The sequence below is a fragment of the Penicillium paradoxum genome (assembly GCF_028828445.1).
Source record: "Penicillium paradoxum strain IBT 22861 chromosome Unknown utg000002l_segment0_segment0, whole genome shotgun sequence".
In the NCBI taxonomy this organism is placed as follows: domain Eukaryota; kingdom Fungi; phylum Ascomycota; class Eurotiomycetes; order Eurotiales; family Aspergillaceae; genus Penicillium; species Penicillium paradoxum.
In genome coordinates, this window is record NW_026643180.1 from 3,129,168 (window position 1) to 3,146,084 (window position 16,917).

The 16,917-nt window shown below is 50.3% G+C and overlaps 7 protein-coding genes across 7 annotated transcripts; 3 read left to right on the plus strand and 4 right to left on the minus strand.

Moving 5' to 3' along the window:
* Positions 1–203: 203 nt before the first annotated feature.
* On the minus strand, positions 204–1,697 carry N7457_001122 (putative cAMP receptor-like protein; the record flags this gene model as incomplete). Its single annotated transcript, XM_057172168.1, has 3 exons — positions 204–530; positions 608–1,123; positions 1,182–1,697. 3 exons carry the CDS (start codon positions 1,695–1,697, stop codon positions 204–206), a joined length of 1,359 nt encoding a protein of 452 aa, XP_057036071.1.
* A 1,496-nt stretch (positions 1,698–3,193) lies between these two features.
* On the minus strand, positions 3,194–4,503 carry N7457_001123 (cyclin-dependent serine/threonine-protein kinase phoA; the record flags this gene model as incomplete). Its single annotated transcript, XM_057172169.1, has 3 exons — positions 3,194–4,099; positions 4,189–4,212; positions 4,279–4,503. The coding sequence occupies 3 exons, from the start codon at positions 4,501–4,503 to the stop codon at positions 3,194–3,196; spliced, it is 1,155 nt and encodes a 384-aa protein (XP_057036072.1).
* A 117-nt stretch (positions 4,504–4,620) lies between these two features.
* On the minus strand, positions 4,621–5,763 carry N7457_001124 (putative SIR2 family histone deacetylase; the record flags this gene model as incomplete). The annotated part of the gene is made up of 1 exon (XM_057172170.1): positions 4,621–5,763. One exon carries the CDS (start codon positions 5,761–5,763, stop codon positions 4,621–4,623), a length of 1,143 nt encoding a protein of 380 aa, XP_057036073.1.
* A 431-nt stretch (positions 5,764–6,194) lies between these two features.
* N7457_001125 (cation diffusion facilitator family transporter) lies at positions 6,195–7,567 on the plus strand (the record flags this gene model as incomplete). The annotated part of the gene is made up of 2 exons (XM_057172171.1): positions 6,195–6,927; positions 6,987–7,567. The coding sequence occupies 2 exons, from the start codon at positions 6,195–6,197 to the stop codon at positions 7,565–7,567; spliced, it is 1,314 nt and encodes a 437-aa protein (XP_057036074.1).
* A 547-nt stretch (positions 7,568–8,114) lies between these two features.
* On the plus strand, positions 8,115–9,902 carry N7457_001126 (xylulokinase; the record flags this gene model as incomplete). The annotated part of the gene is made up of 2 exons (XM_057172172.1): positions 8,115–8,615; positions 8,673–9,902. 2 exons carry the CDS (start codon positions 8,115–8,117, stop codon positions 9,900–9,902), a joined length of 1,731 nt encoding a protein of 576 aa, XP_057036075.1.
* Positions 9,903–10,333: 431 nt separating this feature from the next.
* N7457_001127 (Ran GTPase-binding protein LOS1) lies at positions 10,334–13,611 on the plus strand (the record flags this gene model as incomplete). Its single annotated transcript, XM_057172173.1, has 3 exons — positions 10,334–10,345; positions 10,486–13,527; positions 13,585–13,611. The coding sequence occupies 3 exons, from the start codon at positions 10,334–10,336 to the stop codon at positions 13,609–13,611; spliced, it is 3,081 nt and encodes a 1,026-aa protein (XP_057036076.1).
* Positions 13,612–15,537: 1,926 nt separating this feature from the next.
* On the minus strand, positions 15,538–16,671 carry N7457_001128 (S-formylglutathione hydrolase; the record flags this gene model as incomplete). The annotated part of the gene is made up of 4 exons (XM_057172174.1): positions 15,538–15,723; positions 15,787–15,981; positions 16,089–16,309; positions 16,416–16,671. 4 exons carry the CDS (start codon positions 16,669–16,671, stop codon positions 15,538–15,540), a joined length of 858 nt encoding a protein of 285 aa, XP_057036077.1.
* Positions 16,672–16,917: the final 246 nt, after the last annotated feature.

The window sequence follows — 16,917 nt, forward strand, 5'->3', positions numbered from 1 at the left end:
GATCAACGCGACGCGCTGGTCACGTGTTTATATAGATCGATTGATAGTTTGAACCATTACGCAGATATCTCATTAATTTAGATTATTATACTTCGTCTGATTGCTAAATACCACAGGTAGATGTATATAGATTACACAGAGGAAGTGAAGATGGTACTATGCTATAGATATGGGCAGAATCAGGAATCAGCTAACTCCAAGCCCTAACTAGATGGATCTAAGCCCAACCAACTCCGACGTCTGTTCTCCTCATTTTCAGCTTTCGACAAAGGGGCAGTGCCAGAATTTGCAGAGTTTTTCCGTACATGTAATGGTTGCATATCTTCCACCGGACTGGATATGCGCCATAAGCCTACGTGGCTACGTAGGTCCAGCCAAAGTGATTTGAATGCAGGCCACGAGATAGAGGTATATATAAGGCTGTTCCAAAATCCCTGGAGTGGAAGGACAAAGCTGGAGGCGTAATTGAGACTAAAGCTAAAGTCATTTGGACGAGCCAGGGAATAGACTCTGTTTATCGTTGAGGGGACCTAAAGCATCGAATAATCAGCGCACGATCAAAAAACCGACAATGATCTTGGATCAGAAGATCTTGGCTTATACATACCCATGTAACAAGCAAGGCAATAAAGAACAATATAGCATATTTGGTATATGCCCAAGTAGCCGAACTGTTTTCTGTAGACGTCGATCTCCGCTGCAAGTCTGGCATCTCCGGTCGCACCGTTTTGACAGTATACTCCTGCCGAAGAGGACTTGGACCAATTCGGGAGTTAGACCCTTGGGGGGTGCCAGCTGTACTACCACCCTCAATTGTGACAGAGTATGCTCTTAAAGCAGCGGACGGGATCCCGCGCCCAGTATTTTCTGACAGAGAAGAGCGCTCTGGTGTAGAACAAGCAATCTCTCTAGTGACTTGGATACCGGTCAACATGGCAAATGGAGATTCCGGGGTAAAATTCGAGTCAATGCCGTCAAGTTCTCGAAGCTGGCGTCGCTTTTGGTAGATCACTGTCCCTGCTCGTAGGTAGATGGCGAAGGTCAATGAGATGACAAACCAGACTGGTCCGTAGAAGACAGCGATACGGAGAAAGTCCCATTCTACAGAGACCCAACACCATAACTGTAGAGGGTCATTAAGTTAACGAAGACTGGTAGTTGTTGTGATTTGGGGTTCTTACGATAGCGGTGCCATATATCCGGCCTCGAGCTTCGGTCTGGATGAAAAAGTATGCGAAAGCCGGGATGAAGGGAACGCCGTAGCAACATAGCACATATTTCCATTCTAGATGCCGTAGCTGCTCGGAGTTGTATTTGTGGAAGAAGGTTAGATATACATTGCAGGCCATTGCAAATGTCCATAACGCATCAGCGGGCATGAACCTATCCTTACATATCAGCGGTGGTCTGTTAAATAACCAGGTACTGGGAGGTACGAACCATTGAATCAAAAACCCCTGGAATTGGCACAAGGAACTATCAACCCCGGAATGGATTCCGTCTGCCGATATGATGGTGGCTATATTCGCCATGATATTTCCCCATGATGCATAGAATACCAGACGGTTGATGGGCTTACGGAAGGCAGGGGACCAAAGAAAAGTAGCGACTATGACAAAAGTGCCAACCAGGGAGATAGTCGAACAAGCACGTTCTGTGGCCGAGATTGCCAACACTTGTTGTTCTGACAGCATCATGGTATCATGATCTAGAGCCTAGCTGCCACGAAGGGTGGTGTGAGCTTCCAGTCGCCCGAAGGTTTATATCCAACCACCGGCAGATATAAACCGAGATAATCGTGGGTTTAAAGGGCCGAGAAAGCCTGTGATAGATTGAAGATCCAGATGATCGTAGGTCTATCTGCAGGGACTTATTTTGGGGCCCTTGTTCACTTTGTTCGCCTGGAGAGATCAACAGAAGCTAAACAGTCCGAGTAAGTATGTAGATATGTCCGAAACACAGTATACCATCTGCTTATCATCTGCAAACAGCTAACAAAGAAAACCCACAAATGACAAATAAAGAAAGATCAGTCCAATCAGCATATTACTGTTATTTTATCGGCTTACTCCTAGGAAGATGCCAGTCTAATGCCGAGGGCCATGCAACAAAGAATGCAATGCCCAACAGTATTAGCTCGGTCCACTGCCAAGAAAAGGAGTGAGAGTCTGGCAGGATATCTTTTAAATGGCTTCTGCGTTTCAAACATTCACCGCATGGGTGGGCCAGGGCTCAAACCGGTACTCCCAGCAAGAGATATGCGAACGATCCCCGGTGTGGGTGGTACTAGAACGTGCACTATGCTAGGATTTTCGACGTATGTGAGCAAGGGTATGGGTCACGGATCAGTGGTGGTTTGCAAAGACAAGCTTCGGAGAAATATCTGTTGCACTGCTGGCCAGCGTCAGTCCAAGTTTGTTCAGGTCTTTGTCCAGTCCCTGGAGCTAAGGTCTAACAAAGGGCATCAGGAAGGACGCCTTCCTGGATACATGTATGCCAAGGGTACAACGATGACAAGGTTTGGGAGGCCTTGTGAAAGAATTCAATCAGTTCGCCCGGATGTGACAGTAGCACAGTTGTTTCCCCCCGATGTTATGACTGCAAATCAATTGTAACAGGAGGCCAGATTGAAATACGGTTGACTGCATGTCCAAGGGGAAGATAATCCAAACACACAGCTGGCAAGATATTGCTCAGACGGTAGAATGACTCCTCGTTCTTCACAGGGTTGTCCGAGAAACTGGATACTTTGAAATAACGAACGTCTTGCAACTACTCCGTAGAAGCTTGCTCGTCCCGAAAATCCGTGGGCGTACAAAGAAGCAGTCGCAGCAATAAGCCGAGATCCTCCAGAGTTGAAGTTCCAACGGGGACTTGTGAAAGGCCTAAGCTCTCGTTACACTTGTCCCTTCAAATAAATATAGCCTTGAGATGAGGCAGAGTTCCATTTTCGAAAGTTGATTAAAAGACAAACCGAAGCTTCAAAACAGGCCATCAAGACTATAAAATGGTGTTCAAAGTTCATCCATCTTCAAGCACTTCTTTGATAAATCTGCCACAGTATTTGCAATATCAAGTTAAGAAAAAATTAAAAAGGGCAAGCAAAGATATCCATCATCGGGTATAACGCCGAATTCTCCCCTGTCCAAGTGTCTAATCGAGCTCGTCATCTCGTCATGCACGGTCTAGACCGTTAATAAGCTGGTTGCTGGGGAATAATGCCTCCATAACCAGACATCTGCTGCTGCTGGTGTTGTTGCTGCAATTTGGCCTGAATCTGAGGCAGATCATGGAACCATGGGTGCTGCAGGGCCTCGTTAGCGCTGATGCGCATTTCCGGGCGGAGTTGCAGCATCCGGTTCAACAGATCCATCCCGATGTTGTCCATTTGGGGAATGATCAGCGACAAATTTTGCGTGGCGTAGATGTGGAAGTCGGACTTGTATTCTGGCAGCTGTGAGATGCCGGGCCATGTGCGTTCCGATGGTGTACCCATCAACCGGAAGATCTTGATCAATTGATCCTCGTTGGTTGTGCCGGGGAAGAGCGGGCGGCCTGTGTACATCTCTGCCATGATGCAGCCAGCGGACCAGATGTCGATGCTGGTGTTGTAGGTGCGACTACCAAGCAGAACGTCTGGTGCGCGGTACCACAGAGTGACAACTTCATTGGAGAAGGTATTGACTGGGATACCAAAGGCGCGCGCCAGTCCAAAATCACCCAGTTTGAGTTGGCCCTTCTTGTTAATTAGGAGATTCTGCGGCTTGAGGTCGCGATGGAGGACTCGGTTGTCATGACAGAAGGCGATGCCCTTAAGTAGCTGGTGCATAAAGGATTTGACCGTGGCAGGGTCCAGCTGCCCGCGATCACCACGAGTGTCCATATATCTCTTCAAATCTCTGTCCATGAACTCAAACACAAGCATGAGCTTGTTCTCCGTGTGGATGACATCGTAGAGCGAGACAATACTCTCATGCTTCAGCTCCTTCATAAGCGAGATCTCACGAATGGCAGTTGATGGAGTTCCTTCCTCCGAGTCCAAGTGAATTTCCTTCAGCGCCACCATCTCGCCGGTCTGGCGATTGCGCCCCTTGAAGACCTGTAGTATTGCTCGTTAGCGGTGAACAGGCTGGGAGAATTGGGTGGCGATCGGGCTAGGAGAGGAGAAGCGGAGAGATCGAGACGTACGGTAGCATAGGTTCCTTCGCCGAGCTAGATATGAAACAAATGCCAGTTAGGGAAGATCCAAGCGTCGCCAATATAGGTAGAAGGGCATACCTTTTCCAGCTGCTGGAAGGAACTGGGCTGCTGCGATTTGTCCATTTTCTGTGAAACTTTGGAAGCCGGTGGCCCAGATGGTTTTTTAGAGAATAGGAAGTGACCAGGAGAGACCAGATTTGAGGCGATCTTTAAAGGATGGACTGCAGATTCCCTCAGATGCTCCATGCTGAGACGTGAGGGAGGAGCCCCGCGTTGAGCGGCCCGGAACTTATGGGTCACCATTTTTTTGGCTGAGTTAGCAGGCGCTTACTCGCTATTTTTATTTTGGAACTATAACTGGATTTGTATTATTTCAAGATCATGTTGAGATCAATCTGTTTTATGCTCTCTTATAAACCTCTAGATTGCATGGACTGGAAGTTGGGATGCAACGGGCGGCAGGATAGCCTGGCATGGATGGCTACATCGGACATGAGCAGTGGGATCTTGTCCGAGATCTCCAAATAGCAGGGCCTCGTTTCGTACTCCGCCAACATTGATAATGCCAATAGGCATACCCCGTTTGTGTGCGCGTTCCACCAAGCGCCACGCGGAGAAAGTTGCCAAGCTGCTCCCAAGAACGAGTAGTCGCCCAGCATCATCGATCGCCTCTTCAGCTGCCGTCTTCACCAGTGGATCGATATTTTCTCCAAACATGATCACTGCAGGTTTCAAGATGCCGGCGTTGGAGGTCGACGACAATGCGCCGTCACTCTCCACCTCTACGACCCCTTTTTTGCCATCGCGCAACGTGGGAGGGCTTTCCAAGCAGATAGGACAGGAAGGATAACGGAAGGTCGAATATGGCGCTTCGGCAAGGTCAACGTCACCATCGGGGTTGAGCTTCAAGCCTTTCCGCCTTTGCTCATCCGGGTTATCGGTATCAAGTGCACCCTCTTCAACCATACGAGCCAGAAAATCTGCCCATGCTGGATTGAGTCTTTCTAGCGATGATTGAAAGTCGGCGCGGGGAAGTTCATTCCGACAACTAGTGCAGACAACTGATCGTAGGTAACCGTGAAGTTCGAGCGTAGACTGTTCTGGATGTGCGAGAGAATGGAACGAATCGACGTTCTGCGTCACTACGGAACTGATATACCCTTTATCACTGAGACCTTTGATAGCCCAGTGGGTCGAGTTCGGCTTTGCTTTCACGAGGCCGGGCCATCCGACGAAGCTGCGCGCCCAATACCGCTTGCGAGACTCATGATGGGCGATGAACTCGTGGTAATAAATTGGACGATAGGATTTGTTTCGTCGGTAGGTACCTTGATCACCGCGATAGTCTGACAGACCGGACGCAACGGAGATGCCTGCGCCAGTCAGTAGCACCGTCTGGGAATGTCTCCCCACATCAACACCCCGGAGATTGAAGGACGGTGGCGCAGTGAAGAACGTGCTAATGGCCTCGATGGCCCCTGCAATTGTTGTTGCAGAACGAGGGACTATAATAGCAGGCGGCAATGGACCCGTGAAGGGAATGCGAATTGCAGGCGTCGTCATTGACGTCGCACCATCCGTGGAGAAACGGTGGAGGTTCTCCAACGATTGCGTAGTTGGAAGCTTGGCACGGGCACTGCGTCCGAGGGTGTATATCCGAGATTCGTCACTATAGAAGAGAGCAGTATGGAAACCAAGCTTGATAAAGAAGTGCTGTGATAGGTCCCAGGGGGCGAATCAAGGCTAGCGTTTGGAGCAATAAGAATCCTGGAGAAAGCCCGATGAGAAATGCAAGCGTTTGGATTGGAAACGGAAAATCAGCGCATCTGGGAGGCCGTCTTGCCGGATTAGCTGATCGGAGACATCCCACCTCTTTTCCTTGGTATAGGCTAAAAAGTAAGTAACCTAAACTGTACTTCGACATAAAAAAAAGACTCCGAAAAGAACACTTTGTCCAATCCTAGCTTTTTGCGCGCGCGTGCCTCAAAGCCGTGATGCCGCTGACGCAGCCCCTGTGCAGGCTTCGTCCTCTCCACTTAAGGGTCTCCCGTCTCAGCTCTCTAGCTGCCCAGCGGCGTATACTCACATCCGCTCCTTTTTTAAAAGACGCCTCTTCCTTTTTGTTCCATTCCAGACCTCGTTCCGTCCCACATCCCGCAACATCTCTCGCGATGACACAAACTAGGGGCCATGGCGACCATGGCCACAGCCACGGTCACGGTCACGGTCACCATCATCATGACAATACCTACCTCACCTCTACAAATAAAAGTGACGCTGGTGTTCGCATCACACGGATTGGTCTCGTCGCCAATTTGTGTATGGCAATTGGAAAGTTCATTGGCGGCTATGTCTTCCACTCTCAATCCCTCATCGCCGACGCCTACCACGCGCTCACTGATCTCGTCTCCGACTTTTTGACCCTCGGGACCGTGGCCTGGTCTCTAAAACCTCCAAGCGAAAGATTCCCCAACGGATATGGAAAGATTGAGAGCATTGGTGCGCTGGGTGTTAGTGGGCTCCTGCTTTGCGGCGGAGTGTTCATGGGTCTCAATGCGGGACAGATCCTGCTAGCCCACGTCTACCCCGACCTGGCTGAAACAGTAGCTCACTCCGGGCTACTGGGACATGGTCATTCGCACAGTCACGGACCGGTTGGTCCTAGCATCCATGCCGCGTGGATTGCGGCGGGCTCAATCGTGGTCAAGGAGTGGCTCTACCGTGCCAGTAAGTATCGGGATGCAAGGATCTAAATTTCATCCACTAATTGACTAACTCCATTCCAGCTATGAAGGTTGCCGAAGAGCGCAAGTCATCCGTACTTGCATCAAACGCCGTTCACCACCGCATCGATTCCTTAACGAGTATTGTCGCTCTTTTCACAATTGGAGGAAGCTACGTTTTCCAAGATGCCACCTGGCTGGATCCGGTTGGCGGAGTCCTCATTTCCTTGATGGTCATCAAAGCTGGTTGGGGCAACACATGCACTTCTCTTTTGGAGTTGGCAGATACCACGGTAGATGAGGAGGTCAAGCATTCGGTGGAGGATGCCACGTCCAAGGCCTTGAAGGATGTGGAGGATGGACACGAAGTGATCGTTCGGGATGTGCAGGGGATGAAATCCGGTCAGAACTACCTGATGGATATCGAACTGGCTGTGCCAGGGGCCTGGGCCATCAGTCGGTCGTACCACATCGAGGAGGCCGTCCGCAATGCCGTTGGATCCGAGGTTCGGGGTGTGAAGCGAATCAAGGTCCGCTTCATCCCAGCAGAACACCAAGACCTCACGTTCTCCGATGAGTTCGTGGCACAAGATGTCGGTGGCGACCCCGAGACACGCCAGAGTGTCTCGCGGAAGCAGCAATAAAATAGGAATAGAGACCAGAGTACATTGTTATAGGCAGCGTTTCTGCTGCAATGATACCCCCCTTTGGATGGATCTATACTTCGGATAGATCGAATATAACCTCATCTACAAGTCTCTACCTGTCCACACTCGTATAGCTCTCTATATAGTGGGGCAACGGCATTCTACCGAGAAATTAGCAGAGCTCAAGCTATTTACCCGGTTTGCTCGGGCTTAACTGGTCCTTTTACCAGGGAATCCCCATCAATTGGCCCTAATTAATGCCCGGCATGTACTTGCCAGAGATGAAAATGCAAAAGATGCCGAGTCTGGCGAATTATGGGCCCTGCAGACCGGTCATGGTCCCTTTACATCATCGGTTCATCTCACCTCCACTGCCCGGGACAATCTTGCCGCTGGCCTTTCTACTTGTTTTACCGGGAATCCACTTCACTATTTGCCTATACATCGGTATATGTTGTATATAACCAGCTATCCAACCCATCGAGTTTATCTTTCTCTACTGTGACTCCACTGCCGTCGAATTGCTATTTGTGACACTCCCACCATGGCGTTGGATAGCCCCCTCTACATTGGATTCGATCTTTCAACCCAACAGTTGAAAGGATTGGTCGTCAACTCAGACCTCAAAGTGGTCCACGTTGCTAAGTTTGATTTCGACGCCGACTCGAAAGGGTTCTCGATCAAGAAAGGTGTTTTGAACAATGAAGCCGAGCATGAGGTGTTCGCCCCGGTCGCTCTGTGGCTGCAGGCATTAGACGGTGTGCTGGAGAGTCTGCGCAAGCAGGGTCTCGATTTCCGCCGCGTGAAGGGAATTAGCGGTGCGGGACAACAGCACGGGAGTGTATACTGGGGTCAGAATGCGGAGTCGCTTCTCCGCAACCTTGACTCGAGTAAATCCCTCGAAACACAGCTGGAGGGCGCCTTCTCACATCCATACAGCCCCAACTGGCAAGACTCAAGCACCCAAAAAGAATGTGATGAGTTTGACGCAGCCCTCGGTGCACCCGAGAATTTGGCACAGGCCACTGGAAGCAAAGCACACCACGTAAGAAACCTCGAAGTCTATCTATCTCCCTGGTGAGTTTGCTGACACTATCCTCAGAGATTCACAGGCCCTCAAATCCTCCGATTCACGAGGAAACACCCCGATGTTTATCAGAAGACATCGAGGATCTCACTGGTGTCTTCCTTCCTGGCCTCCCTCTTTTTAGGCCATGTGGCCCCGTTCGACATCTCTGACGTGTGTGGAATGAACCTGTGGAACATCAAGAAAGGGGCATACGATGACCGCCTGATTCAGCTCTGCTCGGGGAGTTTTGGAGTGGAGGATCTCAAGCAGAAGCTCGGCGAGGTACCGGAAGATGGAGGTCTACACCTGGGCCCCGTTCACCGATACTTTGTGGAGCGTTTCGGCTTCAGTCCCGATTGTACGGTTATCCCAGCAACTGGTGATAACCCGGCGACCATTCTTGCCCTGCCACTGCGGCCATCAGATGCCATGGTCTCACTGGGAACCTCTACAACTTTCCTCATGTCCACCCCTGCCTACGTACCCGATCCCTCCACACACTTCTTCAACCACCCGACTACTCCCAGCTTGTACATGTTCATGCTGTGCTACAAAAACGGTGGTCTAGCCCGTGAGCACGTTCGCGACGCAATCAATGAGAGCTTGAAAGACACTCCTGCCCAGCCGTGGGCCAACTTTGACCGCATCGCGCTGCAGACTGCCCCATTGGGGCAACAGAAACCGACTGACCCAATGAAGATGGGCCTGTTCTTCCCGCGCCATGAGATCGTACCAAACATCAGCAAGGGCCAATGGCGCTTTACATACGATTCCAAGACTGGAAGCCTAAAAGAGACAACCGATGGCTGGAACTCACCCGAAGACGAAGCTCGCGCCATTATCGAGAGCCAGTTGCTTTCTCTGCGTTTGCGGTCTCGGGACCTTACTCAGAACCCTGGCAATGGACTCCCATCCCAGCCGCGCCGAGTTTACCTCGTTGGTGGAGGCTCTAAGAATAAGGCCATTGCTCAGATTGCTGGCCAGATCCTTGGTGGCGTAGAGGGTGTGTATTCGCTCGATATTGGTGACAATGCCTGCGCGCTGGGTGCCGCTTACAAGGCTGTTTGGGGAATTGAGCGACAGCCCGGCCAAACCTTTGAGAATCTCGTCGGACAGAGGTGGAACGAGGACGAGTTCATTGAAAGAATTGCTGATGGGTACCAGAAGGGCCTATTTGAACAGTATGGCCAGGCTGTCGAGGGCTTTGAGAAGATGGAACAGCAGATTTTGCGGCAAGAAGCTGCAAAGTCCAATGGAAAATAATAAAGACATGAGAAGAATTGTTTTAGAATTAGTTTGGCTCTGTTTTCGGCATTTTAGGGCTGTTTGAAGCCCATTATATAGCACGTGCATAGCAAGCCTAGTATATGATGTTCCCACGACAATGAAGCTTCGACTCTCCAAAAAAACCCCCCAAGTGTGTGCACGTAGCTCTTTGCCCTATTTGGAAGAGCACAAAGAACTCCACAATTTCATCAAATTTTCTTTTATAGCTCTACTTTACAGTCTCTATATCCTCTACTGATCAACTTGATACTCTCTTGGCAAGCGAAAGCGGGAACTGGCACGGGACCGATTACGATATCCAGTGCATGATATCTCCTCCACCGAAAAAACAATTTTAACAACACACACCTCCCCCTTGTTTTCGTTTCTCTCCCCTTCCCACGCTTCGAAGGGAGACTGGCTGGAAGATGGAAGAACAGGTAAGTCTCCCAATTTCTGTTCAGCACATGATCCAAAAAATTCCGTTTCTCCAAACACCGCCCCTCCCCCGCCGTTTCAAATAGCCCCTCCGACATCATGAGACTTCGGCCTAAGAAACCAGAATATTGACCTGTAACAGGTAGCAAATGCCATTGAGATCGCCTGGAATCCGTCCTCCGACCAAGCCCTAAAATCGCAAGCCTTCGACTACCTCAATCAACTCCGCTCCGACCCCTCCGGATGGCAGGTTTGCCTCTCTCTCTTCACCAAAACCCCACAACAGCCCGAAGTCGTACGGCATGTCAGTTTGGAGATTGTCAATAGTGCCTGCCAGGTCGGCTTGATCGATCTGGCTTCACTTGGCATCGTTCGAGATAGTTTACTGGGCTACATCCGCCAGGCCTACGGCCCAGAGGCCACTGCCACCCCCGATCCTCCTTATATCCAAAACAAAATTGCGCAGACGATCACTTTCCTTTTCTCTTCCCTCTATGCGAACGGCTGGGAATCTTGCATCGATGACCTATTGGGCCTGACCAACAAATCCGCCGGTCGTGACAACCAGATCGGCGTTGTCTTCTATCTGCGTGTGCTGAACTCGATCCATGAGGAGATTGGAGATGTGCTGGTTTCCAGATCTCGCGGGGAACAGGACAAGGCGAATGCGCTAAAGGACCTGATCCGTGAGAGGGACATGCAAAAAATTGCCAACTCGTGGCAGGAGATTCTGGCTGTGTGGCGGGATGGTGATGACACAATTGTGGAAATGTGCTTGAAGGCGGTTGGCAGCTGGGTGAGCTGGATTGACATTGGTCTGGTTGTGAATCAGACCATGCTGGATCTGCTCTTCCAGCAGCTTGGACGGGCCGAGAAACAAGAACTTCGGGAGGGAGAACAACGGGTGCGCGATGCAGCTATCGATGTCTTTACGGAGATCATTGGCAAGAAGATGAAACCCTCAGACAAAATTGAGATGATTGTCTTCCTGAACCTTGATACCATCATTACCCAGCTGTCCAACAGCCCCCCGCTACGAGAGTGCCGATTTACCTTCAAATACGACACTGATTTGGCAGAGACGGTTGCTAAACTTGTCAACAATACGGTCGTGGATATTGTACGAGTATTAGATAATGATGCTGGTCCCGTCAAGGAGCAGGCAGAAAACCTGTTGCAGGTCTTCCTGCCGCACATTTTGCGATTCTTCTCTGACGAGTATGACGAAGTTTGTTCGACTGTCATTCCCTGCGTCAATGACATGCTCACCTACATCCGCAAATTCGCCAAGACGAACCCATCTTTCGAGGAGCGTAACAAGCCTATCCTGCTCCCAATTCTCAAGGCCATTGTCGCGAAAATGCGGTACGATGAAACCTCAAACTGGGGCGAGGAGGACGAGCAGACAGATGAGGCAGAGTTCCAAGAGCTGCGCAAGAGATTGGGTGTCTTGCAACAAATCATCGCCTCGGCCGATGAGCGTCTTTACATCGATGCAATCTCAGAGGTGGTAGGAACAACTTTCGAGAATCTGCGCGCGTCCGGTGGGCAGCTTGACTGGCGTGACCTCGATCTCGCACTGCATGAGATGTTCTTATTCGGCGATTTGGCTGTCAGGGGCGGAAGTCTCTACATGAAGGGCGCTCCTACTGGCATGCCTGCGAGCCGTCTCATTGAGATGATGCTCGCATTGGTGGAGTCTGATATCCGATCTTTCACCCACCCCGCGACGCAACTCCAGTACATGGAAATCTGTGTTCGCTATAGCTCTTTCTTTACTCACCACACTCATCTCATCCCCGGCGTTCTGGAGAGCTTCCTCCAGCTTGTGCACCACCCTGTTCGGAAAGTCAAGACTCGTTCTTGGTACCTGTTCCAGCGGTTAGCCAGACAGCTGCGTAGTCAAATTGGCAACGTAGCACAGAATGTCGTAGAGGCATTGAGTGACTTGTTGGTTATCCACGCTGAGGTGCCTTCGGAGGGCGATGATGGCGACGAGATGTCCTCTGAGGACCACGAAGGCTCCGCAGACGCCGTCTTCAACAGTCAATTGTACCTCTTCGAGTCTGTTGGAATCATCTCTTCGACTCCGGGCGTCGGTGCAGACAAGCAGGTTCTTTACGCCCAGTCGGTGATGAGTCCTGTCTTCGGTGATATGGAACGTAACCTCGAAGCCGCCAAAGCAAATGACGAGCGCGCACTACTGCAAATTCACCACGATATTATGGCTCTAGGAACTCTCGCCCGTGGCTACTCCGATTGGCAACCGGGCACCAGCTCACCCTCTGTCCTCCCCGCGCCAGAGGTCTCAGCAGCTTTCGCCCAGGTGGCCGAAGCGACCCTGGTTGCGCTTGAGTCTCTCAAAACCTCGTTCAACATCCGCACTGCTGCTCGCTTTGCGTTCTCGCGCCTCATCGGCGTTCTCGGCGCTCAGATTCTCCCTCAGCTACCCCGATGGATCGATGGACTATTGACTCAGACCTCATCTCGCGACGAGATGGCATTGTTCCTCCGACTTTTGGATCAGGTAATCTTCGGCTTCAAGGGAGAGATTTATAGCATTCTTGACACCCTCTTGACGCCTTTCCTGCAGCGAGTGTTCTCTGGTATTGCGGACCCAACGACCGGCACTGATGACGAGATCCAACTTGCCGAGCTGAAGCGGGAGTATCTGAACTTCTTGTTGGCAGTGCTGAACAATGACCTGGGCAGTGTCATTATTAGCGAGAGGAACCAACCCATGTTCGAAACCGTGATCACCACTATCGAACACTTCGCCAAAGACATCGAAGACTTCACAACTGCCAAGATGGCATTCTCCGTGTTGGGCCGCATGGCAGCCTGCTGGGGTGGACCGGACATCGCCCCTGCGCCTGCCAATGGCGCCGCACCCGCCCAAGCCGCACTCCCCGGCTTTGGTGGATTCATGATCACCCGGTTCTCGCCCCTCTGCTGGGCCCTCCCCACGACGCCAAACTTCAACTCCAAAGATGCGCAAGCCAAGCAGGTCCTTGCCGAGGCTGGCGGTTTGCAGCGCACCATCTACTCTAAGACAGGCATGGAATATGCGGAATACTTGCGTAGCCAGGAACTGCCCGGCATGGGCATGGGTGCCGATCTCATCGAAGAGTTCCTGGGCGCATTGGGCCAGCTGGACGTGAAAGGGTTCCGGCAATTCTTCCCGGTACGTTCATCTCCTATCTCCTTTCTTTATTCATGCAACTAACACACCCTTTTACAGTCATTCATCCAACGATTGAGCGCATGAAGTTTCCTTTTCTCCCTCTCTCTCCCTATCTGCTTTCTAGATTCCCCCATTCCAATATCATATTTACGTTTTGACGCTACGAGGTGATGTTTGTCCTCATGTCGCCCTGTGACTTCGCCATCTTCTATATCATCTATTACATCTCCAAGGATTTGCGATCCCGATACCATACTTGTCCCAGTGCTGGATCAAACTCGAGCGAGCAAAACAGAAAGAACCAAAAATAAATTCACCTGATCTTCAAAAAAAAAAAAGTCCCAAGTATATAGCGTTGCCAGCTTGCTTCTTGTTTCCCACCGACCCTGTCCCATGATGCATTCGCATTGCAGAGTCAATCTGCGTTGTCCTCCAGCCCATTCTTCCGCACCAAACCCATAAGATAAAACAGAAGTGATATCCTTTTCCCAGGCCTCTCTATGCGTGTGCAATGGGCAAGTAGAATATAAAATAAAGTGGCTCTGAGTCACGAACATATACCAAAACCCCCATCCAAAAGACTTGAGATCTCAGCACCTAATACCATTTTCAGTATCGTCCTAGATCAACAAGCATTGGCTATGGTCTAGGTAGAACACTGTAGATTCCAAAAGCCCCCAGAACATGATCAACTAGCCCACTGGAATAAGCCCATCATTCCCACTCGCAACACCATTTCGTATTCCTACAGAATATCCACGTCAACAAACAACAGAAAGAACCTCGAAGAATACCAATCCCTAACCTTGTAGTCGCGTCACAGGCTCAATACTAAGCTTTAGCTCGTATACTCAGCCCATCACCCCTCATCGTTCATATTCGACATACCACCAAAATCCGAAGAAGTTGCCGAACCGTTGACAGTCTTATATATACCTTCCAGCCCAGGAAGACCAAACCCAACCCCCATTTCCCCGTATATGTATCTCCAAAGCATCGATCCGGCCACCGGGTTGCCACCATTTCGCACGAGCCCCAGATCTCAGCGGCATCAGAGATGGCAAAGAAGTCGTCATCAGCTCGCAGATCCGGACTCGATTTGCTCGCTGGAGGACCCAGGAAGCCCGTCTTAATAGCCAAAAATGAAGACTCCGTACCGGTTTCATTTGCAACAGTATGCTCAAGAAATATCGGCATACTATTGACTCCCTTGTGGAGTCGAGGAGAACACGGTCGAGGCCGATATCGAGCCAAGATGAAGTTATGCGCAAGGACCGGCAGTCTGGATATACAAATGGAGGAAACACGGCGTGCAGCAGTTGAATAGTAGGAGATATCTTGGAACCGGGTCGTTTTTTTTGGTCTGCTTTGTTGAATGTAGGTGTTTGACTTTCGTGATCGCATCACTCCAGTCGATATTCCAGGTTGGGCTCTCGTTGTCGCTATCGGTGCGAAAGTTGGAAGTCGTTTGGTTGGGATCAAGGCATTTCTGTAAGCATCTGCCAGTTGAGGGATAATATATTTGAGAGCCATGTCCTGTGTGTTTGACCCTCATGTGGTAGGACCAAGTGGAAGGAGGGTATACGAGGTGACTGGTATTTTGTTGCAAGGATTTGGCAGTTGAAGAGTAGGAAGACGGAGATACGTTGAAAATTGAATTCTAACAGGAAGTATAGGTTTATTGATGAGCACCTATTGCGGATTGCGGGAAAGAGAAAAAAAAGTTATATATATCGAGGAGAAGGTAGTGAATTCTCCAAGAACAAGACACTTGCTAATATAACCCATCAGTCCTCAACCCTGAAGTCCAAGGCACAGAGAAGCAAACAATTCCTGCTCACAGCTCTTTATATCATGGACCTAACAGCCTGTTGCTCGCTGAGCACAAGAAAGAAAAAGCCCATCAGAAACAGTTTACAAGAAGGGATATACGACCAGACAAGTGAACATTGACATTTTCCTCCCCTTGAAACCGAAAGGGAATTTAAGAGTTAGGAGAAGAGCCACACACTATGCAAAGAGATACTTGGCCGCATGCTCAATGTGGTCATCCGCAAAAGTAGCCATGGTATAGTAAGAGTGGTCATAGTCGGGCTGGTAGCGGATATTGAGGCCGGTGATGCCTGCGTCGCGGGCTGCGGCTTCGAGGTTCTCAGGAAGAAGTTGGCCTTGCTTATAGAAGTTGTCGCCGGTGCCCTAGAAGCGAGTTAGACGTTGCCTAAAAACATAGTGGAGAATGGAGGTGTAAAGAAGACTTACGACATCAATCAGAACATCCAGAGGACCGCCGCTCCACTTCTTAATCAACTCGGTAGCATCGTGCTCCTTCCACTTATCCTGCTGGTCATCGCCAAAGTAGCCCTTGAATGCCTTCTGGCCCCAGGGGCAGTTGATCGGGTTCGTGATGGGAGCGAAGGCCGAGACGGACTTGTACTTGCCTGGGTTGCGGAGGAACTGGCGAATTGGTTAGCCTTACTCAATGTAGAATAGATGTGCTTGCTTCTATGTAATATAATTCCAGGTCTTCCGAACAATACCAGGATAAATAGCGTAATACTTACCAAAGTAAGAGCACCGTGTCCACCCATACTGTGGCCGGTGATACTAACGCGGCTGGCATCCAACTGGGGAAAAGCAGCAAAGACAGTCTTCGGCAGCTCCTCGGTGACGTAGCTGTACATGTTATAACCGGCGTCGTAGGGGGCTTTCGTGGCATCGACGTAGAAGCCAGCGCCGGAGCCGAAGTCGTATGCATCATCCTCGCCTTGGATGTTAAGGCCGCCTTTAATCGAATAAATACATTAGTGGTTGTACTTCTTGTCTCATGCAAGGATTATATATGACTTGGAATCGAACTGGTGCAAAGCAATCCAGATAGAAGGACATACGTGGGCTGGTATCGGGGTACAGCACGGCGATTCCCTTCTTGCTTGCACCGTGCTGGAAGAAGCCCTTCTCGGAGCAGTTCTCGGCGGTGCAGGTCAGGCCGGAGAGGTAAATCAACACGGGGACCTTCTGTGTCTGAGCTTGAGGAGGCAGGAAGAGGTTGAATTTCATCTCGCATTTTGTGGTGGTGGCGGCATGGCTCAGTTTGAGGAGCTTTCCGCCGAAGGAGGCAATGGTAGCGTTTGTGGTGACGGACATTGTCGATGTGTTACTCGTAGAACAGGGTGGAAGGGGAAAAGGAAGTCGGAAAAACGAGGATTGACGTTTTTATGGTGGGGAAGTGTCCCGCATGAGGGGAAAGGTCCACTATGAGCACTTGGGCTGTACTTCGAGATTCATATTCCCAGGGATGCTGGATACTAGTATCTAGTGATGTGTCCTTGTGGATGTCTAGTGCTAGCTGGGAACTCCATCGGACAATATAACACATTCATCCCCAGATTC